Source organism: Meriones unguiculatus, chromosome 9, assembly GCF_030254825.1.
Source record: "Meriones unguiculatus strain TT.TT164.6M chromosome 9, Bangor_MerUng_6.1, whole genome shotgun sequence".
Lineage (NCBI taxonomy): Eukaryota > Metazoa > Chordata > Mammalia > Rodentia > Muridae > Meriones > Meriones unguiculatus.
This window is the reverse complement of record NC_083357.1, coordinates 37,605,537-37,632,945: the sequence shown is the minus strand read 5'-3', so window position 1 is coordinate 37,632,945 and position 27,409 is coordinate 37,605,537. Positions and strand designations below refer to the sequence as shown.

The 27,409-nt window shown below is 38.0% G+C and overlaps 1 protein-coding gene across 2 annotated transcripts in view; it reads right to left on the bottom strand.

Moving 5' to 3' along the window:
• Prkdc (protein kinase, DNA-activated, catalytic subunit) overlaps positions 1-27,409 on the bottom strand; it is a 203,951-nt gene that overhangs the window by 2,152 nt on the left and 174,390 nt on the right. For both annotated transcript variants that reach the window (XM_060391032.1, XM_060391033.1), the window contains 12 exons: positions 23,826-24,037; positions 19,791-19,878; positions 19,546-19,689; positions 9,542-9,740; positions 8,160-8,227; positions 7,074-7,294; positions 6,740-6,832; positions 5,050-5,133; positions 4,535-4,606; positions 4,263-4,464; positions 2,191-2,379; positions 1,284-1,423 (listed from right to left, as the gene is read on the bottom strand). In XM_060391032.1, coding sequence (XP_060247015.1) covers positions 1,284-1,423; positions 2,191-2,379; positions 4,263-4,464; positions 4,535-4,606; positions 5,050-5,133; positions 6,740-6,832; positions 7,074-7,294; positions 8,160-8,227; positions 9,542-9,740; positions 19,546-19,689; positions 19,791-19,878; positions 23,826-24,037 — 1,712 coding nt within the window. The remainder of the gene's footprint in view (positions 1-1,283; positions 1,424-2,190; positions 2,380-4,262; positions 4,465-4,534; positions 4,607-5,049; positions 5,134-6,739; positions 6,833-7,073; positions 7,295-8,159; positions 8,228-9,541; positions 9,741-19,545; positions 19,690-19,790; positions 19,879-23,825; positions 24,038-27,409) is intronic.

Here is a 27,409-nt window from a genome sequence, read left to right as displayed (position 1 = left end):
AGACAGCCCACCCTTTTGCTCAGCTGTGATGGCTATACCTTGGAGAGGCAGAGCCCCTGGGCCTTCATCTCTGGATGCTTCTTGCTGCTGCTGTGCCTTCTCATGTTTGTCATTGCTATATTTCTCATATAACTGGCATGGTGTGACTGAGCATGGGGAGACCATCACTGCCTATGGTTCTGTATTTTTCTAGGTAACAGCTCACTCCTTGGGCAATTTTCTTGCTGATCAATATGAAGATGAACTTTCATAAAATAATACTGTTTAGATGAATTAATGATTTTATAGAACTCTTGATTTCAATTAAATAGTTTTAGAAAGTTAAGCTAAGATGTTTTTGTCAGTGGCTCTGATGTAGAAAATCTTGAGGAACAATTTAAGGTTCAGAAAGGCACACTCTTAATGGTTGAACTGGGGATTTTTGAAGTTAGAGTGCAAGAACAATAGCAGCTCCGTTAATACTGGCTGAAGTGACTCTCAGTGAAGCTGGAATGGTGATCACAAGGTGATTAATTTTTTTGAACTTATCTTTGTCCTCAGCTTCCTGATATAATTTAATAAAAACTGTTAGTGAGCAGATGTGCACCCTGAGGATTTAAAGTGGAAATGGTTGATTGTTTTTTATACAAAAGTTTAGATTGTGATTCTTTTAATGATTACTTTCTAGGATAACTTATTCTTTCTTTGTAATTGCAGCTTGACAATAAAGAGAAACTGACTGAAAAAATTACCTTGCTTGCTTATTCTTTGTTAGTCTATAATAAGTTGCTTAGTTACAAATGTATGTGGGTCCTTGGAATAATTTGTTTTTCACCTATAATATATGGTCAGGTGAGGGTATTGGGAACAAGTTTTTTTTTTTTTTTCTATTATACTCATTGAAATCGTTCACTTAAAGAAAAACAGAATGTAACTACATTGTGATTTTTGTACAGCTTGAAAGATTTTGCTGGGATAGAAAAGCTGTGGGAGAAAAATTAAAGTTGTTGGGGTTTTGCTCCATCATCCAATATGTGAATATGTATGTGTGTATGGGTGAAGTTGTTGAAGCTTTTGGGAACTTGCTTGTTGTACCTTGTCTTGCTTCATTCACTAAGTTTGTATGTGTGAGTGTATGAGTCCACCCCCACCCCCTTTTTCTCCCTTCTTGCCGGCTAGCGCCCAAAGAGTTCAAGGAGTTAAGTCTCTCGCCAGCTTCAAGCAGTACTGGTCTACGGCCGCTGACTCTACGCCCCACCTCGGTTTACTCTGTTGTGTTGAAGCCAGTCTACAACAAGTCTTACCAAGTAATAACTGCTGGGTTGGCCCCTGCTAACTTTCTTTTAGCATAGTATATTTTCTGCTGAGGATACCAATTCTTTTCAGTTACATTTATTTCTTGAATCCATGATCCTCCTTTTTTCAGCATTTTCTGCTCAAAATTCTAAAAGTAAAGAACACAGTTTTTTCTAATTATTATAAATGCATATACAATACATTAAAAAACATGAAACCAAGTAATGAGGCTAAAACAAAGATCTGTAAGTAGGAATAGCTGTATAGCTTTCTAGAAAGATCCGGACAAAAAGTGACATATATCACCATCACCATGTGATGCAAAGAGGTGAGAAGGAGTCTCCATATAAAAGGATGAGCCTTGATATTTTTACAGAAGACCAGGGTTCAGTACACAGAAACCACATGGTTGTTAACAACCTTCTATAATTCCAGTGCTCCCTCTTCTGATCTCTGTGGGCATTTAATGCCTATGATACACTTACATACAGGCAAAACAGTGATAAAAACTGAATATTTTTGTAAAAAGTTATAGCTTGGGAGGAGGATGGCTGTAATTTCAAAAATCAAGAGGTTGAGGCAAGATTTCCTTGAGTTCTAGGATGGACTGGGCTTTGTGGTGAGTTCTAGGCTAACCTAGGCTAAAGAGTAAGGCCCTGTTTATAATTACAACAACAACAACAGGTTATGTGTGAGGAGAGAACTCAGACTTACTATTACCAATGGGTTCATTTTGTCACCTCCAGTTAGGATCAAACTAGACATAGTAAGTTTTCTCCAAATAATAAAGTTTTCTCCAAATAAGCTTTTTATCTGATTTTTAGGTTAGTTTTGAGAAATGTAGTACAAAATAATGTAAGTATTTCAATAAATACAACTTGATGCGTTTTACCATACAAAAGAACCAAAATGTACCTTCCAATCAAAGGAGGGTTCCCTCACAAAAACCTCCATGGTATCAGTGAGCAGATCTGCACATGAGCGATAAGCCCTCAGTGCATGCACCATGACTGTGCACACAAGACTCGTTCCTTTCATTGGCAACATGAGACTGACAAATTGGCGGGTTAGACGAAAAGGCATCAACTCAGGGAGTGGAAGAAACTAAACAAGAGAAAAAAGTACATTTAAGTAAACATATTGTGCTGGATAGTTTTATGTCAACTTGACACAAGCTAACGTCATCTGAGATGAGGAAACCTCAACTAAGAAAATGCCTCTAAGGGGCTGGAAAGATGGCTGGAAAGATGGTTAAGAGCACTGTCTGCTGTTCCAAAGGACCTGGGTACAATTCCTAGCACCCACATGGCAGCTGACACCTTTATAAATAAAATAAATTATTAAAAAAGAAAAGAAAGAAAATGCCTCTGTAAGGTCATGTTGTAGGGAAGCCTATAGAGCATCTTCCTAATTAGTGATTGATGGGAGAGGGAGGGCCCAGCCCATTGTGGGTGGTGCCATTCCTGGGCTGGTGATCTTGGGTTCTGTAAGAAAGCAGGTTGAAGGAGCAAGCCACTAAACAGCACACCTTCATGGCCTCTGCATCAGCTCCTGCCTCCAGGTTCCTGCCCTGTTGTGAGTTCCTATCCTGACTTCCTTCAGTGATGGACCATGATGTGGGGGTATAAGCCAAACAAAACCTTTACTCCCCTTATGGTGTTTCATCATAGCAATAGAAACCCTAATTAAGATGTACAGGAATTAGAACTCTCAAAACAACAGGCACAAATGTAAATAAAATATCCCCTTACAGGTATTATTTCCTTTTAGTGAGTCTACAAATTACATCTTGTTTTACATCTTGTTTTTTATTATTTTTTTAAAAAAAATGTTTATTCTGTACCAGCAAGGGCTGGTTCTCTCCTTCTATCATGATGTGGGTTCTGGGCACCAAATTCATCTCATCAGGCTTGCTTGCAGGCACCCTCACCCACTATGCCATCTCACTGCTCCAGTTTTTCAAACCAGGGTCTTATACTAAAGACATGCTTGCCTTGAATTTGCAATAATTTTCCTGCCTTGGCCTCCCTGTGCTGGGGTTACAGGCATAAGCCCCTATGCCTAGAAAAGTCTACTTTTCTTAAAATCGGCTAGAAGATATGAATTCCTGTACCCAAGAGTGATCAACTCAGCTTGCATTATCTTCTCAGAGGATAAACTTGTACGGAGAAACCCAGAGACCTGGGAGTTTCAGATACAACATGACATATGCATAGGTTAATATCAGAGAAACAAATTACATTTTGTATAAGATACTCTAGTTACAGGTTTTTATAACACAGTTGTATCTGCTTTCTCTTCTTGGCGCTGATTATATGTCACTATGTTTCCCATGACTTACAGGTATGTACAAGCCTCAACTGAAGGTGAAATTATTTGTTTCTTTAAAAAGAATCAGGTTTCAGGACCATTCCAAAGTCATCTTATCCCATCATTTCGCCCTTAATTAATTTCTGGAGGTGTTATAAAGTCACAGGATGTGATGGCAAATCTTGGATGTCAACTTGACTACCTCTGGGTGCACCTGTGAGGATTTTCTTGATTGGATCATTTGTAGTAGGAAGATTTTCATATTAAATCTGGGCCACATCTGGTGGCAGCTTATATAAAGAACATGAAAGAATAAAACTTCTGCTTTTTGCCTGTTTGCCCTACATCTCACTAGGAAGTTCATCTATCTTGTTACCGAGGCATTCTTCTGCTGGTGTTAGAATCTATACACAGACTAAAGATTCTCTCTAGGAATTTTCCAGGACTCTAGCACCTGGCTGGGACTGCTTAGTCATCCAGTCTCCTGGACTGAACAATACTGGATTCTTGCCTTTTATATCAGAGGACAGACATTGTTAGACTAGCTGAACCACAGCCTAAGACCACTCCAATAAATCCCATGTATATATTCATTCTAAAGTTCTGCTCCTTTACAGAACCCTGACTAATAACATATTTCAATTCTAAGTTAGGAGTGAGAGTTAAGGACAACAAACCTGAGTAGCTGATCCAAACGCATGTCCAAAGTCAATTCCAATCATGCTGCCTGTTTCCATGGATACCATGAAATTGTTCAGGTGTCTGTCTCCAATACCGAGGAGCCAGTGGCTGATACACAGCAGTGCATGAGAGCTGGCAAAGTGGGAACGCAGTGCCAGAAAGGCTTCGGGGCTGGCACTCATCTTTACAAAGGTCCGTCTAGGAGAGACAGAAGCCACATATAGCCTCTACTACACCACCACGTTTGTGATGTCAGAAGTATACTTACTTTAAGAGATCAGCAGGAATTTTATTTTCCAGTTTCCTAAAAGCCACCACTGTTTCTGTACGGTTAGCTCTTCTGTGATTTAAGAAAAGCATTTCATTAGAACAAATTTCTGGTGACCTTAAAATTTAAATTATTTAAACTAAAATATAGTATCAGCTGGGCACTGTGGGACACACCTTCAGTCTCAATCACTTGGGAGGAAGAGGCAAATGGATCTCTGTGCATTCCAGGACAGTCACAAACACACAGTGAAACCTTGTCTCATAAAACCAAATCCCGTCCAAAATGAAAAAAATAACATTAATAACTACACTTTGATGAAATTTGTAGCAAAATTTATTCTTTCCTTTCTCCCCCCCCCCCCCTTAACAGGGTTTGAGATAGATGCTAGGGCCTCACATAAGCTAAGCCAGTTCTCTAACCACATCCCTAGACAATCTTGATACAAAAATTTCAAAAACTGTTAAGTATGCACTTTTTAGAAAATTAACAAAGGTAGTAAAAATCAAACTTACTTATACATTAGCTCATAGGCTTCAACTCCACTTTTCCCTGACACTTTTCTCAGCCAGTCTTGATATTCACAAAGTGGTGCTTCCCTAGCAAGCAGGAAAAAGGGCATTAGAATTAAGGAGGTATTTTGCCTGGCAAAGAATATTGAAAATTTATTGAAAAACAGTGAAGAATAAAAATTTTTAAAAATTTTATTTTTTTATATTAATCACAGGTTATTTACTTTGTATCCCAGCCATAGCCCCCTCCTTCATTCCCTCCCAATCCCACCTTCCCTCCCTCATCTCCTCCCTGCCCCTTTCCAAGTCCCCTAATAGAGGAGGACCTCCTCCCCTTCCATCTGACCCTACCTTATCAGGTCTCTTCAGGACTGGCTGCAATGTCCTCTTCTGTAGTCGAGCAAGGCTGCTCCTCCCTCATGTGTGTGTGTGTGTGTGTGTGTGTGTGTGTGTGTGTGTGTGTGTGCGAAGAGCTTGCCATTGAGTTCATGTCAGAAATAGTCGCTGTTCCGCTTACTAGAGAACCCACTTGGATACTGAGCTACCATGGGCTATATCTGGGCAAGGGTTCTAGGTTATATCTGTACAGGTCCTTGGTTGGAGAAACAGTCTCATGAAAGACCCCTGTGCCATGATATATTTGGTCCTTGTGGAGCTCCTGTCCTCTCCAGGTCTTACTAACTCTCCCTTCTTTCATATGATTCCCTGCTCTCTGCTGAAGGTTTGGTTATGAAGTCTTAATATAAGATAGGATAAATATACTGAAATCTATACACCTAAAGAAGACAAACAAGAAAGAGGACCCAGGGCAAGATGATCAATCCTCACTTAGAAAGACAAATGGGATGGACATTGGAGGTAGGAGAAAACAAGTAACAGGACAGGAGCCTACCATAGAGGGCCTCTGAAAGACTCTACCTAGCAGTGTATAAAAATAACTTCTAATTTGTCATTCATTCTTAATGACTCCAAGATAAACTCAAGCAACTACCCTATGCAAAAACTTAGGCACAATAAGGTCAGGTACAAAATAGTTCTCTCTTCATACAAAGAAAAATAAGATACAAATAAAAATAAATAAACTAAACACAAAGATCTGTGACCCAAGCATGTCACCCTGAAAGACAGCCTGACAATAATGATAACAGGCCTCATTTGACAAGTCATTCACAGAACATTTGTTTTTCCTTATTTTTAGACTAGTTCCAGATATTTCTTTATCATTTACTGAATGTAGATACATGTAAGATCCATTTTAGGCAAGATGAAGTATTTTCTTATGTCAGCAATGCTCTTCCTGAATTTGAAAAACCTTCAGTAACACTTTGCACTGTGTGTATACCCATTTGGCCACTTTTCAGTTTGTGCTCAACATCTTCCTAAGGAGCTTTCCGAAATCAACACAAATAATTACAAGTGGAGGGTCAGGTTGGTATTATGCATCTGTGATTCTAATTCTGGCACTCAGAACTATGAGTCCAATGTCAATCTGGACTGCACAGTGAAATTCGTTCTCAAAAACAAAACAAAAAACAAAACAAAACCAACCAACCAAGCAACGAACCAAGCAAAACCAAACCAAACCAAACCAAACCAAAAAACCCAAACCCTAAACTTGCATGTGCCTTTAATCCCAGTGCAGATAGATCTCTATGCATTTTTACGTCACCCAAGATGATATGGGAGACACTACCTGTTATAAGCTTCTTCCTCCTCTTGGGACATACTACTCAAAAGAAGGTCCTTCAAGGTCATAGTGTTTTCAATCCATTCAATTAATCCTAATCTGAAAAACAAAATTCATATTTACAAATAAGTGGAAATACATTCCAAGTGTTTGTTCTGAAGAATCAAAGCAAAACAAGGTTTCTTCTCACCTAGTCTACACTTCCTCACCTACTTCCCTATATAATTCTAGTTGAGTTCTATTCATGGGATGCTTCAAGTACCCACAACCTATTCTAGGATTCAGCCAGGGTGGGATAAATGCTCCTTCCCCTATCTAAATAGATTTACTCAGGCCATACCTGGAGGTCATGGGCACCACACGGTAAGTCCTTAACTGCATGTTTCTCTGACTGCAGGCAGCATCCTGAGAGAGGATGGCATTCATGACCTCAAAGAGCTGCTCAATGCGCTGGTCCTGACGGAGGTCCTCACCACCTTTTACTAGGAAGGGGTACTCCTTTTCATCATGGCCTCTAATAACAATGCGCTTCGGTTTCCTCAAGGACAACATTACTTTTACCTTTAAACATGAAGAGATCTGTTATTGCCATTAAAAACAACAACAACAACAACAACAACAACAACAAAAACAAAAAACAAAACCAGTCTTGCTATGTTGGCCAGTTCAGTCTCCAAAGCCTGGGCTTATGTGGTCCCTCTATCTTCTGAGTAGCTGGGACTGTAGTGTGCACTAATGCAGCAAAAATCTACTGAAAGGGCAGTTTAAGAGCAGCTCACCACATCATGTCCGGTGGATGCATTCAGATCCCTTTTTATCAGGTGGTACACAAAAGCAGAATCTGGGCTGTAAGCTTCACGCCATTGGTCACACTTGAATAATGTGTACAGGCATACTCATATTCCTGTTTACTGACACTGCCTACAACTCTGACTATCCTTCTCAATATGAGACATTTAACATAAAAAAGCCTTTATAAAAAGTTAATTCTACACATAATCTACAATGAACACATATAGCTTATACTCAATTTACTATAGTTTTTTTTTTTATTTTGGCATTGTAATTTAATTACATTTCTTTGCCACCTTTCTCCTTCCAAACCCTTCCATATAACCCTACCATGCCCCTTCAAATTCATGGCTTCGGTTTTCATCGATGGTTATTGCATGCATACATATTTGTCTATACATATATATTCCTAATCAAAAATATATTAGGTCTATATAATATTATTTGTATGTAGGTTTTCAGGGTTGACCATTTGGCACTTAACTTACAATATTCTTACATATAACTGATATGGAAGCATTGGAAACATAATTTTTAGGAATTTGATCAATATTAAAATTTGGGAAAAACATGATAGTGTGAAATTGAGCAATACATCAAAAGTCACAGAGAAAGGATGACAAACATAACCTACCCGCTCATCAAATCCTGAGACCCGCACATGATATTCAGGTAATGGTTTGCTCTTGCCATCATACTGGCCTACAACAAACATAGAGCCTCACTTAAAACTGTTATTAAACCTCCATGTTTAAAACATATATATTGATCTAATAAAAATCTTTCTATAACATGATATTCACTATTTTTTTTTTGTTAATTCAAGGTTTTAATTTATAGAAACCGGTCATAGTCAGGTGTGGTGACACACACCTTTAATCCCATCACCCAGGAGGCAGAGACAGGTAGGTTTCTGTGAATGCCAGGTCAACCTGGTCTACAGAGTGAGACCTGTCTAAAAAAGGAAAACAAGAAAAAGGAAACAGCCTTGTTTCCCTGAAAGTGATATGTGTAACCATGTCTCCAAAAAGCTTTGTCTTTTATTTGCTGAGAGGGAAAAATCAGTCACCAGATTAAAAATATTCCTTTCTTAGGAAAGCTGGAAGACTGGGGAATATGGACTAGGCAGAAATCTCTTCTGACAGTTTGCTGCATGTGCAGTGTCATCATGTTTTACTGTTGCTGCTCTCTTTGGATGAGATCAACTTGTGCCATGCAGGAAGTGACCTCTCTACATATGCATTTTCTTTGTGAGGAAAAGTTACTCAGAAGCAAAGAAGGAATCAGTGATTTGATGTTACTATAAGTACTAAACGGAAATCTAAACACTTGCCATAATAAAAAATACAGCAAACTATACTAATTCATAGTAATTCCAGTTTTCCCAAAACTGAATATGGGCGGGGTAGGACTGGCCAGTTGTTCTTCCAGAGAACCTGAGTTTGGTTCCCAGTACCCAGGATAGATGGCTTACAACCACTTATAACCCCAGCTCCAGGGGATACAACACCCTCTTCTGGTCTGTGGACACTAGAACTCATATGCACCTACCCCCAGACACATAACCAAAAATAAATAAGTCTTAAAAAACACACAAACAATGCCCCCCCCAACAAAACAAAACAAAACAAAACCATAGGCTGGGTAAAAGTGCTTCCAGCACAAGCACAAGTTCAAATTTCCAGAACTCATGCAAAAGCCAGATATGACAGCTCGGCTTTTCTTGGTCCTAGTTAGTGCTCCCAGGATTTGAAAGAAGGGACAGAAATAGCACAAGTGCACTTGGGCCAGCTGTCTGGTATATGACAAGGTACTGTCTCTCAAGCCAGGTGGAAAGGAAAGATGAAATACCTGGGGTTGTTCTCTGACCCCTACATGCATACTTCATGAAAGATATGCACCTCTGTACACACACACCTGTCAAGATCCCAATGTCATTAACTTAGAAAATTTGGCTCTAGCTGCCACATTATTTTCCTTAAGAAGTGTTCTTGTCACTACTACATGTTAACTCACCAGGAATCTCCAGTTCCAGAAACTGTGCTTTGAACATACTCATCCAGGGGGAATACTCTTTCAAGTTCCCAGGTGGCTTTGAGTCACTTCTCATCCTTATAAGAAGTGATTTAGTGATATTCACAAAGTCACTGGGCTTCATTGTAGGCAGCTTAGAGCCACCATTCCCAAAGCATTTATCAAATTCTTTTCCAAAGGTCTGAAAATAAAAAAATTACAATAAAGATCATTCTTTCCTTTGTACATTAGAAAAACTCTAAGCTTATGAATATTTCAATACTCCAAAACATCTTGAATGTCCCTTTGTCTGTGTCTTGTCTTCCTTTACATAGGTCATTATTAGAATACTTCTAATGACTTCCAATAATAACTTCAAAAACACTGCAAAGAGCAGGATGTGTGGCACTGGCAGAGGCACATCAATCTCTGTGAGTTCAAGGATAGCTTGGTCTATATAGTAAGTCCTTTTCCCCCAAAACAAAACAAAAGCACAAAAACAAACAAAGTGAGTTGATGTAACTTCTTTGTACACTTTATCTAGTTCCAGTCCTACTTCATTTGATGTAGAAAAACTGACATGAATAATTAAGAACAAAGTTAAAAACAAAATTAAAGGAGCAATTAAATAAAAACAAATAGCTCATAATTCTTTCTATAAGCTAAAGAGAAGAGTGAAAGAATGATACTGATCTCAGTAAGAGTAGACCGCTTACTGAGACATTGCTCTAGATCATAAACCAGCACACACATTATATAATCAATAATTCTAAAAGCAATTGTTAAAAGTACTGTACCTAAGAATATATAAGTTCTTTAAAAAAAACTGTTTATTTAAGTGAAAATCCTGATACCAAATAAAAAATAAAACAAAACTGAAGACTGTCAAGATTTAGCAGACCATCATTTTTGTTTTGAGTATGGAATCTAATGCAGTTCAGGCTAACCATAAATTTCTGCTTCTTCTATCCCTACCTCCCAAGTGCTACATACCAGCTTTTTTTTTTTAATCAAACTGTCACTAATTTGATAGTTTCTTATAAGAAAATTGAAACAAAGATATTTCTTCTTTGTGCTCAGTGGCACAGTGGTGTCCATCATGCCCAGGGTGCTAGATTTATCTGAATCATAAACATACACAAAGAGGAGTTTCTAGCTTAGCAAAAGTATATAAACAAAGTCTTAGTGAGGGCTGAGTGTAGCTGTGCTTGGCAACAGCTAGGAAGACCAGTGTTGTGCACAGATATACTTTTAGGACAGGCTTATTGGATCCAGTATGCAGGGAAAAGATTTAATCCAGAGTAGTTATGGAGTTAAGAAGATTGCATTCATTTTTCCAAGTGAGGCCATTCTCACTCAGTTGAAAAGACAGGGTCCACAATAGATTAGAACCACAGGAACAAAGCCCTTTCACAGAGATGTCCTCAGCCTGTAGTTCAAGGAATCTTGGGTCTAGTTCTCTCACTGCTGTTCTCATCCTCCTTTCAGTAAACCATAGCCTTTCATACAAATAACATCCAGTTCACTGTTTTTGTTCATAGACAGGACTCTTCCGGATGATGTATTCTCACTTGATACAGTGCTTTCATATGATAATGGCAGGTGCAGGTTCTGATAACAAACTGGTAAGGCCTGCAAAGCCTCAAACCTGGGCTTTGAAAATGTGTGGCCACTGTTCCTTCCCTTCTTTCCCTTCCCTTTCCTTTCCTTTTTTCCTTTGAGACAGGGTTTCTTTGTGTAGTCTTGGCTGTCTTTGTCTCTAGAGCAGGCTGGCCTTGAACTCACAGAGATCTGTCTGTCTCTGCTTCCCCAGTGCTGTGATTACAGGTGTGTGGCACTGTGCCCTGCTGATGTACTCCTATAGTACTCCAAAGTATATTAGGTATAACCCACAAAAGCAATCTCTACTTAACCAAAATTATCCTAATCATCAAGTTTAAGATGACTGTTTCATACCTGGAAGTATGTCTAGATAGAGGAAGAGACAAAAAGAAAAAAAGAAAGAGAAAGAAGGAAAGCAAGAATGAAAGAAAGAAAAAGAAAAAGAAACTTAAAATCCTTGTGTACAAGTCAAAAAGTCTAAAAGGAAAGAGCCAGGAAAAGAGCAAAGTTGCTTTCTAGTCCTGAGAGTTTCCTACAAGAATAGAAAATGCCTCTTCACAAAAGCTGATGTGTAGAACAGCACTATTCACAAAGAGTGAAGAATATTTATTATCTGATGAAAGATCAACAATGGAATAACAGGATATAGAGTAGAACAGAAAGATCAATAGTGGGAAGAAACTCAGTAATAAAAAACGAATGAGAAAACATGCTAAGTGAAAGGTCTAGAAGGAACCATTCATTAAAGAGAGAAACTACTTTAGTGGTTAGCAGGGACTGGCAGGAGCAGGAAATGAAGAGTAACTGCAGTTGGGCATAGGGTTGGCTGCTTTCTATGGTGATAAAAATGTTCTAAAATTTATGTGGTGATGACTTCAAGCTTCCATAACTAAAAACTACTGCACTATACATAATAAATGGATGAACTATGAGAACACATAGCTTATATCCTGACTTAAATGCAGTGTAGACAGTGGGCTGGGGAACTGCCAACAAAAGTGACAGACTTCTCCTTCATAACCTTTAGTGTCTCGAGGGTTAATGGATGAAGCTGGTTTGGCAGAACAGAGATAGGAAGAAAAAATACTGTAAAGGGAAGGCATATATGACAGGTGAAGAAATACTGATTGTTAGACCAGTGAGAGGTAAAGGTCCAAGGAAAAAGGAAGTTGAGGGTCAGTGTCTACAGAGAAAGAAAAGTTGGTCCATTGAAAGCATCCCTCACAAGCGCTTCTTGGTGGAGATCTAGGTTTGGTCCTTTTCACCAACCTTCTCAGCCTTCCCTTCTGGTTTATCTCCATTCCTTTGTGATAGGTACCCATCAACAAATACTGATTATTGGTAACTTTCAATATTTATGGTCTCAATTCTCCCATAAAAAGAAAAAGACTAACACACTGGATTAGGAAACAGGATCCATCTTTCTGCTGCATCCAAGAAATATCTCACCATTCCCTTACAGTAAAAGAATGGAAAGAGAGACTCAAAGCAAATGGACCCTTCAAGAAGAAAGCAGGTGTAGGTAGCCATTATAATATCTGACAAAACAGACTTCAAACCAAAACTAACTAGAATAGGAAAGGACACTACATAATTAAAATAAATATCCACCAAAGGATATTTCAATTTATCTATGTACCAAACAAAAGGTGTCTTAGCTAGGATTTCTATTGCTGCAATGAAATACCATGACCAAAACGCAAGCTGGGGAGAAAGGGTTTATTTAGCTTTTACTTACAGATCATAGTTCATCATTGGAGGGAGTCAGGTCAGGAAACAAGCTGAGGCTATGGAGGGATGCTGCTACTGGCTTCCTTCACATAGCTTGCTCAGCCTGCTTACTTTTAGAACCCAGGACCACAAGCCCAGGGATGGCACAACCCACTATAGGCTGGATCCTCCCCCACTGATCACTAATTGAGAAAATGACTTACAGCTGGATCTCATGGAGGCATTTCCTCAACTGATATTCCTTCCTCTCTGATGACATGTTGATATACAATACAGCCAGTACACAGGGGCACCCAGGTTCATAAAAGAAATGCTGCTAGAGCTTAAATCACATATTGACCCTCTCACACTGACAGTGGGAATCTTTACTATCCCACCTTCACAAAAGACAGGCCATCTAGGCAAAAACTAAACAGGAGTGCTGAAGTTAAATGTCTTCATAAACCAAACAGACCTAGCAGATACCTAGAGAATGTTTCACCCCAAAACAAAAAATCATACTTTCTTCTTAACAGCTCATGGAATGGTCTTCAAAATTGACCACATATTAGGTCATAAGACTGAGATATGAGAAAACATAGATACAAGAAAATTGAAATAGCACCCTGTATCCTACCTGACCACCATAGATAAGCTGGATATCAACAGAAACCACCAAACAGTATAAAAGCTCATTGAAGCTGAACAATTTACAACTGAATGAAATTGGTCAAGGCATAAACTAGAAAGAAAATTAAATTTTTTTTTCAGAATTGAATGAAAATGAAAACACAATATACCCAAACCTATTGGGAACAATGAAGGTGGTTTCAAGAGGCAAGCTCGTAGCACTAAGTGCCTATATAAAAAAATTGGAGCTCTCATGTTACATTAGTGACATACCTGAAAGCTCTAGAGCACGAAGAAATAATGCCCTAAAAGAGTAGATGGGAAGAAATAATAAAACCCAGTGCTGAAATCAAAAGGAAATACAGACAAACAAAACAAAGCAAAAAACTAATACAAAGAACCAATGAAACAAAGAGTTGGCTCTTTGAGGAAATCAACAAGATTGACAAACCCTTAACCAAATTAACTAAAAAATGTACAAAGAACACCCAAAATAGTGAGAGTAAAAGAAGGGGGCATCACAACAGACACTGAGGAAACCTAGAGTTTCATAAGAATAACTTTAAAAATTTGTAGTTCAACAAACTAAGAAATGGATAAATTTCTTGATATATACCACCTACCAAAGTTAAAGCGAAATCAGATAAGCAATTTAAAGAGATCCACAACATCAGGTGAAATAGAAGCAGTAGTTAAGTCTCCCAACCAAACAAAGCCCAAAACCAGATGGATTAAGTTTAGAATTATAACAGACCTTCAAAGAAGAACTAACACCAATACTCTTGAAATTATGTCACAGAATAAAACTGAAGGGACATTTCTTTTTTTCATTTTATTTATTTTTTATTATTAGTTACATTTTATTAACTCTGTATCCCAGCTGTATCTGATCCCTCATTCCCTCATTCCCTCCCAAATCCTCCCTCCCTCCCTCATCTCCTCCCTGGCCCTTTCCAAGTCCACTGATTGGGGAGGGCCTCCTCCCCTTTCATGTGATCCTGTTTTATCAGGTATCTTCAGAACTGGCTACAAAGTCCTTCTCTGTGGCCTAGCAGGACTGCTCCTCCCTTGGGGGGTGGGAAGGTCAAAGAGCCTGCCATTGAGTTCCTGTCAGAAATAGTCCCTGTTCCCCTTCCTAGGGAAACCAGTTGGTTACTGAGCTACCACAGGCTTCATCCACACAGAGGTTCTCGGTTATATCCATACATGGTCCTTGGTGGCGTGTCAGTCTCAGAAAAGACCCTGTGCCCAGATATATTTGTCCTTGTGGAGCTCCTATCCTTTCCATGTCATACAAACTCCTCCTTTTTTCATACGTTTCCCTGCACTCTGCCGAAGGTTTGGTTATGAGTCTTAGTATCTGCTTTGATACACTGCTAGGTAGAGTCTCTCAGGGGCCCTCTGTGGTAGGCTCCTGTCCTGTTACTTGTTTTCTCCTATGTCCAATGCACCTCAAAGGGACATTTCTTAATTCTTTTAATGAAGCCACTATTACATTATGCAAAAAACACATAAAAACCCAACCAAAAAGAAAAATTAAATACCAGTGTCCTTTAGGAACAAAGCTGAAAAAAATCTTTAATAAACCAAAATCAGTTAACACATCAAAAAGATTATTCACCATGATCAAATTGGTATCATCCCCAGAGATGCAGGGATAGTTCAACATATATAAATCACTAAACTTCATCTAAGAATTAAAAACCACATGACCATCCCATTAGATGTAAAAAAGGCCGTTGACAAAAATCCAACAGCCTTCATTATAAAATTCCTGAGAGGCCAGGAATACAAGGCACATGGCCTCAACATAATAAAGGTAATCTGTTATATAAACAAACTGAAAGATAAAACACACACACACATTAGTGTGCCACTACCACCACTCAGGAGGCACTCAGGAGGCAGAGACAGTCGGATCTTTGTGAGTTCGATGCAAGCCTTGTCTACAAAGCAAGTCCAGGATAGCCAAGGCTACACAGAAAAACATTGTCTCAAAAAGCCAAAACCAAAACCAAAACCAACAACAAAAAACCCAAAAGCAACAACAACAAAACAACTACACACAGGCTCATCTCATTAGGTGCTTTGTCTTTGACAAAATCCATTACCCCTTTAGGATAAACATCTTGGAGAGATCAGGGATACATGGAGTATATCTAAACCTAATAAAGGCAATGTACAGTGAGCCAATAGCCAACATCAACCTAAATGTAGTTTCTCTAAGAGTTTTCACTAATATCAGGAACAAGACAAGGTTATATACTCTCTCCATACCTATTCAATATGGTACCTGAACTATTAGGTCAGTAGTTCTCAACCTTCCTAATGCTGTGAACCTTTAATACAGTTCCTTATGTTGTGGTGACCCACAACCATAAAATTATTTTGTTACTACTTATAACTACAATTTGGCTACTGTTAATGAATAATAATGTAAATACCTGTGTTTTCTGATGCTCTTAAATGACCCCTGTGAGGTCATTCAACCCACAAAGGGGAGCAATACCACTAGTGAAGGAGATGCAGGGATACAAATAAGAAAGTAAGAATTCAAAATACCTTTATTTGCAGATATAATTTTCACATAAAAGATCATAAAAACTCTACCACAAAACTTGTACAGTTGATAAATACTTTCAGCAATGTATCAGGATAAAGAATTAACACACTAAAAAAAAAATCAGTAGCTTTCCTATATACAAATGACAAATGGGCTGAGAAAGAATCAGGGAAACAGTCCCTTTCACAATAACCTAAAAAAAAAATATTATTTTGGTGGTGGTAGGAAGGGGGAAAGATAACTTCTTTAACCAAGCAAGTGAAAGACTTGTATAAAAAACTTTAAGACATTGTAGAAAGAAACTAAAGAAGATATTAGAAGTTCTCCAATTCCCATGGATCAGTAGGAATAAGATAGTGAATATGCCATCCTACCAAAAGCAATGTATAGAATCAACCAATCCCAACCAAATTCCAACACAATTCTTCACAGAAATTGAAAAAGAGAATCTTGAATTTCACATGGAAACGCCCCCACCCCAACAATCCTAGATAATAGAAGAAATGCTGGAGGAATCACCATTCCAGCTGTATTACAGACACATTGATGAATGAAACCAAACTAAAGATCCAGACATAAGTCCATCTACCTATGGACATCTGATTTTTGACAAAGAAGCCAAAAATACACACTGGAAAAAAGTCAAAGTGGATAGCTGCATGCAGAAGCATGAAAATAGATTCTTATTTATCATCCTGAAGAAAATTCAACTCCAAGTAATTCAAAGACCTCAACATAAGACCAGATACCCTGAATCTGACAGAAGTGAAAGCAGGGACTAGAGGCTTGAGCTCAATGGCACAGGAAAAGACTTTCTGAACAAGACACTGACAGCACAGGCACTAAGACCAACAGTTAATAAATGGGACCTCATGAAGCTTAAAACCTTCTGTACAGAATGATGTCATTACAAAAGTAACAGTGCCTATAGAATGGGAAAAGATCTTTATGAACTGAATTATTTATATCTGATAACTGATTTTAAATGGGTACAGAACTAAGCATAGTTCTTAAAAGAGAAAACACAAATGGCTGAGAAACACTTGAAGGAATGTTCAACATCCTTAGCCATAAAGAAGTGCAAATTAAAACTATTTTGATATTTTAAAGATGTGGTGAAAAGGGAACACTTATTTATTGCTAGTGGAGAGCAAACCTGGAGAAGTCATTATGGAAATCAGTGTGACGGTTCATCTGGAAGCTATAGCACTCTTGGACATATACCCAAAGAACTCTCCATTCTACTGCAGAGACACTTGCTCATCCATGTTTACTGCTCCTCTATTCATAATATCCAGAAAAAGGGAACAGCCTAGATGTCTATTAGCTCATGAATGGAAAATGAAAATTTGGTCAATTTATATACAATGAAATTATTGTTTAGTTGTTAAGAAACATGAAACTTTGAGATTTACAGTGAAATAGATGGAACTAGAAAAAAAAATCCTGAGTGAGGTAATCCAAACCCCAAATATTTTTTTTCCTCTTATATATAGATGCTGGCTTTTCAGTCTTTGATAGGCATACTGCAATCCATATAATCACAGAAGTTAGGCACATATCTAATAAATAAGGGACTTGGGGGGTGGGGTTGGACTTCCCAAGGAAGAGGAAATAGAATATATGGTTGTGGAGTGACAAAGGGGAAATTAGAAATAGGGGATTAAATAGGGAGGAAAACAGAATGATAAAAGGTAAGAGCCAACTAATACTAATGGCCATGTGAAAAAAAAAGAACAAAAACCAAAACATATGAAAACCTACTATTTTAGAAGCTTCCCAAAATATACACTTATGTGAAAGAAATCTAGATGGAGTCACCAAATACAAGGAGACTCAATGCTAACAAGATATCTTATGCCACCAAGGAAAACCTTCCTTGCCAAGCTAAGATGAGTTACATCTTGTCAATTCATTGGCTAAAGTAGCCCCATGGAAATCTCCAACCATCAGAGGGAATAGCTTTTACTCTCCACAAACTGATGGTGAAGCTCTATTGCCAAACACAACACTTAATTACTTATGTCATCAAACATGGAGATGTCAGGTTGGTACCTAACTAAAAGCTTGACCCTACGGATAAGTATTTATGGTACTGGAAGGTACTTTGCATACTACTAGAGGAGAAAAGGTAAGCACTAATATCACTCTTCTATAAATGCTGTGACCTACAACAGTGATCTACCTGCAAGATAGACTGTACAGTATTTGCACAAATGTTATGGGAGTAACTCACCACTTTTTGATTGAATTTAAGGACCAATCCATGAGCTGCAACCTATACATGACACTGGAATGACCATAAAGTGGCCAAGAACTTGAGAATAGATAGTTCACAGGCTAGGGGAAACCCCACCAATATTCTGCTAAAGGAATTTAGCAATAAAATCCTAATATATAAAGATCAGTGCCTTATTCAACCCACATCAAAGAAGCTTCTTTTTGCAGTAGATGGGAATTAACAGAGACCTTCAACTGGACACTGTGCAAAGAGGAAGAAACTTTGAAGCACTGAGTCCCTAAATGTATTCAACAAAATCCCTCTGCAAGGCTCATAGAGGAAGAGGAAATAGAATGGTTTGAAGAGGTAAAGGTGATAGATAGATGACTCCAAGGAAACAGTGTCTTCCAGACAACAGAATTGACATGCATATGAATTCATACAGACTGTGTAGTATCATGCACATGATTGGCACAGATTCAAGCCAGCCAGGGTCCCATTCCTAGCCAAGAAACTATGTGCAATTATTACCAACTTGCAAAGAAAAAAATTATTTGTCTCCAATAGGGTCTCACTGGGTATACCAACCACACTTTAGGGTAGGCCCCATGCTCACTTTGCTTTACTTTGATTTTTTTTTCCTTTCTTTTTCTTTTTGCTTATTTGATTTTTGTTTTTTGTGTTTTGTTTTGTTTGTTTTAAGAGAAATAGAGTTCAGTGTGTAGGGAGGTAGAGAGGATCTTATAGAAACCAAGGGAGGGAAAAATAGGATAAAAAAATATTGTATGTAAAAGTTTTTCAAAATTAAAAATGTTTTTAAAATTTTTTATTTAACACTAAAATAACTAAAAATCTTCTCCTTATGCCACACTTGTCTGAAATACAGCTTTTTATAAGCAGTGTTGTTACACAATCCCTCTGACCCTGGGCACTGGGTCTAGACAGTTTCTGAGTACCCAAACTGGTACTAAACTACATGCCTCAAAATACTTACCAGTTTATATAAGACAGAAATACTCTTGATCCAATATCTAAGTCATCCTGAGAATTAAAATACCGACTACACAGTCTTCAGATATCAGAATATGAACACGAAGAGAATGTTGTAGAACCCCAAGGTTTTGCCTACTGACCCAGCTGTCATCAATTAATGGAGACATTTGATTACTATATCTTACATACAGCATCAGATCTAAAACAAGCTCATCAACAACAGATAGCAATCAGAAAGTAATCAAATGTGAATGCTGCTGCCATGAAGGCAGCTGTATCTCTCCTTACTTGTATAAACCTCCTTCGAAAGGGCCCCAGGCTTGGAGCCTGAAGGTTACCCAAGGTATCATGCATCCTTTTATACAATTTTTCAATATTTTCTTTATTCACAGGATTCTTTTCTAGTTCTTGTTTTGTAGCAGCAACCCAGTCCTGTGCCAAAAGAGAAAGAAAAAAAAAAAATCAAGAGAGAAGCTAGACTATGCACAAATGTTATCCATACTTATTTTTATTGTCAATAGATGTTTTCTTACCTTAAAGAGGAGATCAGGATTGGAGAGCTGATCTAGGGCATTAATAAAACCTTGAATCACTCCTCCTTGATCAAGTTTATTTTTTATCCTATAAAAAAAGTACCAGGTTTAGGCTAGGCATGGTGGCACACATCTTTAATCCCAGTACTTAGAAGTAGAGGTAGATAGAGCTCTGTGAATTCAAGGCCAGCCTGGTCTGCACAGTGAGTTCCAGGATAGCCAGGGATACATACAGAGACCCTGTCTCCAAACACCACTAGCATCAACAATAACAGGTTTAGGTAATTTAACATTTTCTAATGACCAGACCCTATTTTTGTATACTTGAAATAGAGATTTACAATGTGTACTTTCTTTCTCTATATATATGTTTACAAATAATTATACACAAACTTATGTCCTAGACACACACACACACACACACACACACACACACAAAACTACCAGTCCAGGGAAATAGTACTTGAGAATTATATCCAACATTAAATTAGTATCTGCTCTTTAAAGTAGCAGTCTCAACCTGTGGGTTGTAACCCCTTTGGAGATCAACAACCCTTTCACAGGGGTCACATATCATATATCCTCCATATCAGATATTTATATTATGATCATAATAGTAGTCAAATTACAGTTATGAAGTAGTAATGAAAATAATTTTATGGTAAGGGTTCACTACAATATGAGAAACTTTATCAAAGGGTTGCAGCATTAGGAAAGCTAAGAACTATTGCTTTTAAGAGTTAAAGGTCTTAGGCAAAGTGAAAGTAGATCTGTAGAAAATATGGACACTAATGAATATAATTGACTTTTGCTCTGAACATTTTGAAGTATGGCAGGTCACTTTATACAAATATTTTCCATGCATTCACTTTTAAACACAGTCTTAATATGCTGGAGTCTGTTCAGAGATAGTGTAGCTGGAGGGGCAAAGTGGTGTAAGTGGTATGTGTACAAACTGTGAAAGATGATCTACCTTTCATCTTCCCTGGTAACAAGGCAACTCAGCTCATGGCAAAACAGTTATTTTACATAAAGATTTTTTATGACTGTATTCATACATAGTGATGAGTTTCATAAAGGCATTTTATTCAAGTACACCATGGACTTTAATCATCTTTGCTTCTTATACCGTCCACCCCATGAGTATCCTTCCTTTGCCCAGGTAATTTTGGGTCTACATTTATGTCATATAGGATATACATGAGAGAAAGAGAGGTTATTTGTTTGAATCTGGCTTATTTCTCTTAATACTTATCCATTTTCTTGTGAACAATACAATTCTGTTTTTACTTTATGGTTGAATAAAACTATAGAGTATATCTATCACAATATTCTTTATTCATTCACATTGATAGATACTTAGACTGATACCATCAACTAATTGTTGTGACAGTGCCACAGTACATAAGGATATGCAGGTCTTTGCAGTTATGTGGCTCCTTAACAGTATATTCACATAACAGGGTCATATGTATATAGTATGTATCTATGACAGTATATCTGTAACAGGGTTAGTATAGCTGGATCATGTAGTAGGTCTATTTTTTTATTTCATTATAGTTACTATCTGAAGATAGGGTTTCATTATGTAGCCCTGGCAAAAAGAACAATGCTGGAGGTATTAGTACAAAGCCATACTAATAAAAAACAGCATGATACTTATATAAAAAACAGTTAAAATAATGGAATAGAACAGAGGACATATATAAATTCATTTGGTTATATGTAGTGATCAAACTTTTGACAAAGGTACTGAAAAAATACACCAGAAAAACAAAAATGAGACGTTGTGGGCTACATAAATAACAATCTATGTCAGGACAACAACAATAAACCAGAAAGAAATAGAACTACTATATGTCCTAGATATTCTATGCCTGTGAATAATGAATAGGGACATATGAACCACATAGTGAATTCCCGTTTACTGGTTGGTTGGGTTGTATAGTTTCGTTATTTAGTTTTCTGAGTAGTCTATTTCAGATATTAATCTTTTGTTGCACTGATTTTTTTTCATATTTTTCTTTTTGTTTCTATTTCATTAATTTATACTCTCGCTGTTAATATTTACTACCATCTACTAATTTTGGGGTCTGGCTTGTTTTTTTCTAAGATCTTGAGACATAACATTAGGTTATGTGCGATCTCTACAATGTCATTAAGTAGGGACTTATAGCTATACATTTCCTTCCTAGAATCTTTTTGTTTCTCACATGTTCTGATATATTTGTACTTTAATTCATTCTAGGAATATAAAAGCTTTTTTCTTGATTTTTTCAATAACTTATTCACCACTCAACAGTGCATTGTTTGCTTAATCTCCATGAGTTTGTATATTGTCTACAACTACAAAATACTAAACTAAAAACTATAGTTTCTCATTGATTTCTAGTTTGATTCCATTGTCACCAGATAAATCACTTTAATTTGTTCAATATTAATTACGACTTAGTGTCCTCAAATATGATCTATTTTGGTTGCTGAGAATGTGCACTCTGCAGTTACTGAGCAGAATGTTCTGTTCATTTAACTTATTTAATATGGTTGTTTCTGCATTCCCCCTTGGGAGAGAGGGTTGGATAACCCACATTTGGGTGAAATCAGGGTATTGAAACCACTCACTATTATTTCAGGGTCAATGAATGCCTTTGATATCCAGTTTGTTTGTTTGGAATTGGGTTTTACTGATGCTTGATACACAAAAACATCTACTGAAAAAGGAAGCAAAGCATGGAAAAAGTATTCTTGTAAAAGTCAGACCAACTTACACATAACCAAAGAAGTGAAGGGGTGACACTTTAGGCCTTCTTCTGAATGGGGTCCTCATTCAGAAGAAGGGCCTCTCTTTGCATGTATTCATGTATATATATATATATATATATATGTATATATTTATATATATATATATATATATATACGCACTATGTGATATATATCTGAGTATTTGAGTGTGTGTACTTGTGCGTGAACAAATAAAGGCAAGCCTTACTGTCTTGAGATAAGAGTTTCCCAATAAACCTGAGGCTCACTATTTTGCCTCGGCTGCCGAGTCAGCAAGACAGGAACTGCCTGTCTCTGCCCCACAATGCCGAGGGTACAGGTACATAGAACCATGGATCCTGGGGGTTTGAATTCAGGATCTCATGATTGCAATTAAGTGTTCTTACTCATTAAGCTATCTCTCTAGTTTCTCTGGATTCAAATTCTTTGTATTTTTATCTATTTATTTTATCTATTTATTTGAGGGCTCAGGCTGCCCTCAAACTTTAGATTCTCCTGTCAGAGTATTTCTGGCATACAGTACTATCCCAACATTTCAATATCTCTTAAAGGGTAGCTTCAGAATAGTCTTATTTGGGTTTCTACTGCTATGATAAACACCAAGACGAGATGCAACTTGGGGATGAGAGGGTTTATCTCAGCTTACACCTCTCAGGTCATAATCCATCACTAGGGAAGCCAGGGCTGGACCTCAAGGTAGGAACTCGAAGTCAGAAACTAAAGCAGAGGCCATGGAGGAGTGCTGCTTACTGGTTTGCTTCTTAAGGTTGGTTTGTTCAGCCTGCTTTCTTATACAACCCAGGACCAACTGATCAGGAGTGACTCCATTGTCAGTGAGCTGTGCCCTCCCCTATCAATCATTAATCCAGAAAATGCCCTACAGGCCACCTAGATGAAAGTATTTTATCATTTGGAAGTTCTCTCTTCTCAGATGACCCTACCTTGTGTCACAGTTACAAAAACAAACCAACCATAACAAGAACAGATTAGAAATTACATCTAGTAATGTAACAGATTACATCTAGTCTGTATTATGCAAAAGATTATTAATTACAGGCATGCATGCAAGCACCTAAGACAAACAGTATTTTCAAAAGGAGAGAAATTCTGTAACAAGTAATAAACGGAGAAAAGATAAACTCAACAGATGTCAAAGAATTTCTATGCTTCATGAACAGCTCAAATACATTTGCACATTTTCGCTTTTACCGCACAAAATTTTTATACTCAATACTATCTGATCCAAAACGTTACCTCTCAACAAATGCTTTATTATTTTGACCAGAAGAAGTATGCTTAAAGGAGTAGCTTTCGCTGCTTATTATAAAAGGATAGATAATGGCCTGTGGGTAGTTATCAGCAATCTCTTCCACAGTATGCTGCACTGCAATGGCTTCCTCTTTGTCCAGTAAAGCCACCATGTGGCTGATCCAGCCAATGAACTGCCAGCAAGGAATGGATGAAATCTAAAATTCAGAAAAGTATAGTTTGAAAATGAATAAGATACTTAGCAGTATTTACCATAAAGGTTAAATATGTTCAATATGGAAAATCTTAAATATAAGTCTCCTCTCTCTTAGCTCTTTTTGCTACGGGACCACTGGATTCTTCCAAATATTTAGGGTAAATGTGCACGCGTATTCTTTGATCAAAGAATGGGATCATTTGCCTGCAAATTTCATGATTTCTTTGTTTTTAATTGCTAAGTAGTGTAGTATTCCATTGTGTAAATGTACCACATATCATTCCTCAACTGAAGGACATCTGGTTGTTTCCAGCTTCTGGCTATTACAAATAAAGCTACTACACACATGGTTGAGGAAATGTCCTTGTTGTATACTTGAGCATCCTTTGGGTACATGCCTAGGAGTGGTATGGTTGGATCTTGAGGAAGTGCTATTCCTAATTGTATGAGAAAGCACAGATAATTTCCAAAGTGGTTGCACAAGTTTATATTCCCACCGGCAATGGAGGAGGGTTCTTCTTTCTCCACATTCTCTCCAGCATGTGTTGTCACTTGAGTTTTTGATCTTAGCCATTCTGATGGGTGTAAGATGAAATCTCAGGGTCGTTTTGATTTGCATTTCCCTGATGACCAAGGACGTTGAACATTTCTTTAAGTGTTTCTCTGCCATTCCATATTCCTCTACTGAGAAATCTGTTATCTGTTTAGCTCTGTACCCCATTTTTTAATTGGGTTACTTGATTTCTTGCTGTTTAACTTCTTGAGTTCTATCTATATGTTCTGGATATTAGCCCTCTATCAGATATAGGGTTGGTGAAGATTCTTTCCCAGTCTGTAGGCTGTTTTGTTCTGATGGCAGTGCTTTACAGCAGCTTAGAAAAGATCATCCTGAGTGACATTTCCCAGAAGCAGAAAGACACACATGGTATATATATACTCACTTAGAAGTGGATATTAGACATATAATATAGAATAATCATACTAAAATCTGTACACCTAAGGAAGCTAATCAAGGAGGACCCGGGGTAAGATGCTCAGTCTTTATTCAGAAAGGTAAACGGGATGGTCATCAGGAGAGGGAGAACACAGGGAACAGGACAGGAGCCTATCACAGAGGACCTCTGAAAGACTCTACCCAACAGGGTATCAAAACATATGCTGAGACTCATAGCCAAACTTTGGGCAGAGTGCAGGGAATCTTATGAAAGAAGGTGGAGATAGAAAGACCTGGAGGGAACAGGAGCTCCACAAAGAGAGCAACAGAACAAAAATATCTGGGCACACGGGTCTTTTCTGAGACTGATATTCCAAACAAGGACCATGCATGGAGATAACTTAGAACCCCTGCACAGAAGTAGCCCATGGCAGCTCAGTGTCCACAGGGTTCCCCAACAATAGGAACAGGGACTGTCTCTGACATGAACTAAGTGGCTGGCTCTTTGATCACCTTCACCTGAGGGGGAGAGGAAGACAAAGAAGCCAGTCCTGATGAGAGCTGATAGACTAGGGTCAGATGGAAAGGAAGGAGGACCTCCTCAATCATTGGACTAGGGGAGAGGCATAGGAAGAGGAAGGGAGGGTGGGATTGGGAGGGGCTGGAGAGGGGATTACAGCTGGGAAACAAAGTGAATAAACTGTAATTAATAAAAATAAAATAAAATAAAAGATTGGGATCATACTTGCTGTGGTGTGTTGGATGTTGGTCTGTTGTGTGTTACTGGCCCTCAATATCTGGTTACAACTATCCTTGTTTTGTACACCTGACTAAGACATACCTGATTGGTTGATTAAACAGCCTATACCTGGGTAGGGCAAAATGGAGTAGGTTTGCTAAGGCTCCTGGGCTTTTGTTTGCTAAGGCTCCTGGGCTTTTGGGTTCAAGAAAGAATCATGGGAAACAGATGGATGGGAAGAGAGGAGGAAGGACACCATGATGGGTTAGGTTGAGAAAAAATAAATAAATAAATAAAAATTAAAAAAAAAAAAAAGTGTGCCAAGAGTAAGAACTCCAAAATGGCATGAAAGGACCCAGATGAAGAATACATGCAAGTACCACAGGATTATGTATGAAAGGTAGTCCAGATGAGGATTAAGGTGGATCCCATTTTATGGGGGCTGGGAGATGAACGGTGAGGCTATTGGGCCAGTGTAGATAAAATATCTGCCCAGCCCAAGGTAAATAAGGGTATTATAATATCTAACAGGTGTCTGTGTCTTATTATTTGTTATAGTGGGTTAAATAATACCACCACAATAATACTAGGACTAAAAATAAACATTATATTGTCCAAGACTCATTTATTTCTTAATTAATTTACAACAACTGTGGGACTGCCTTGACAGGCCACATGGGAAGAGGACATGTTTAGTCTTGATGCAACTTGAGCTGGAGTGGATAGGAAAGGGAGCTTCCCATTTCTGAAGAAAAGGGGAGGGGAGAGGAAGGGAAAGAGGGTGAAACTAGGAGGAAAGGAAGGAAGAGGCTACAAGGATGTAAAGTGAATAAAATAAATGAGAAAAATAAATTATACTATCAAAAGGAAAAAGAGAAATGACTTGTGAAAGCTATATTCTGATCTCCACATGAACACTGTGCCATAGGCATAGGCACAGACAAAATAACCAAATAAGTGCAAAACAAAAAAAATTAAAGGACTTTTTGTTCTCTTGGAAATGTCTCCAACTCTTGGAAGGCTTTTTTCCCCCTTAAGGTCCATGGCAGGCCCTCATGGCTCAAAGATGAACATTGCTTAAGATTTTGCTATACAGAGTTGAGGAGATGACTCAGTTGGTAAAACAAAGCTGAGTTCAGTTTCCAGTACTTATGGAAAAATGAGGTACAGTACTATGAACCTATAATCCCAGTGGGGGGCAGAGACAGGAGGAAATGGGGGCTTGCTGGCCAGTCAGTTTAGCCAAATTGGCAAGCTCCAGGTTCAGTGAGAGACTCTGTCTCAAGGGACAGCCTGGGCACTCATGTACACACACAAATAAAATGATAACAAAGATCTTGCTACATAAAGTAGCAGGGTACCAGTTAGTTCTTTCTGAACTCTCATTTTCAAGTCATAGCTTGGGGCTATTTTTTTAGTTATAAATGTATAAAAATGTGAAGGATCCTTTCCATTGGCACTGTTCTTTTATAGATGGAGCCTTCCCTACAGAGATAGGACCCTTTGGATAGAAGCATAGCCAGCATGTGTACACCCAAGTGAGCCATGGACCAAGTGTATAATTGTATGGGCATATTTGCATCTCTCAGTTCCCTCTTAGTCCTCACTCTAGGCTAAATAAAAACTAAGCATGAGATACCAGCAGATGTTCCAGACTGCAGCTTCATCTATGCAGACTGTATTTTGCAGAATTTTGCAAA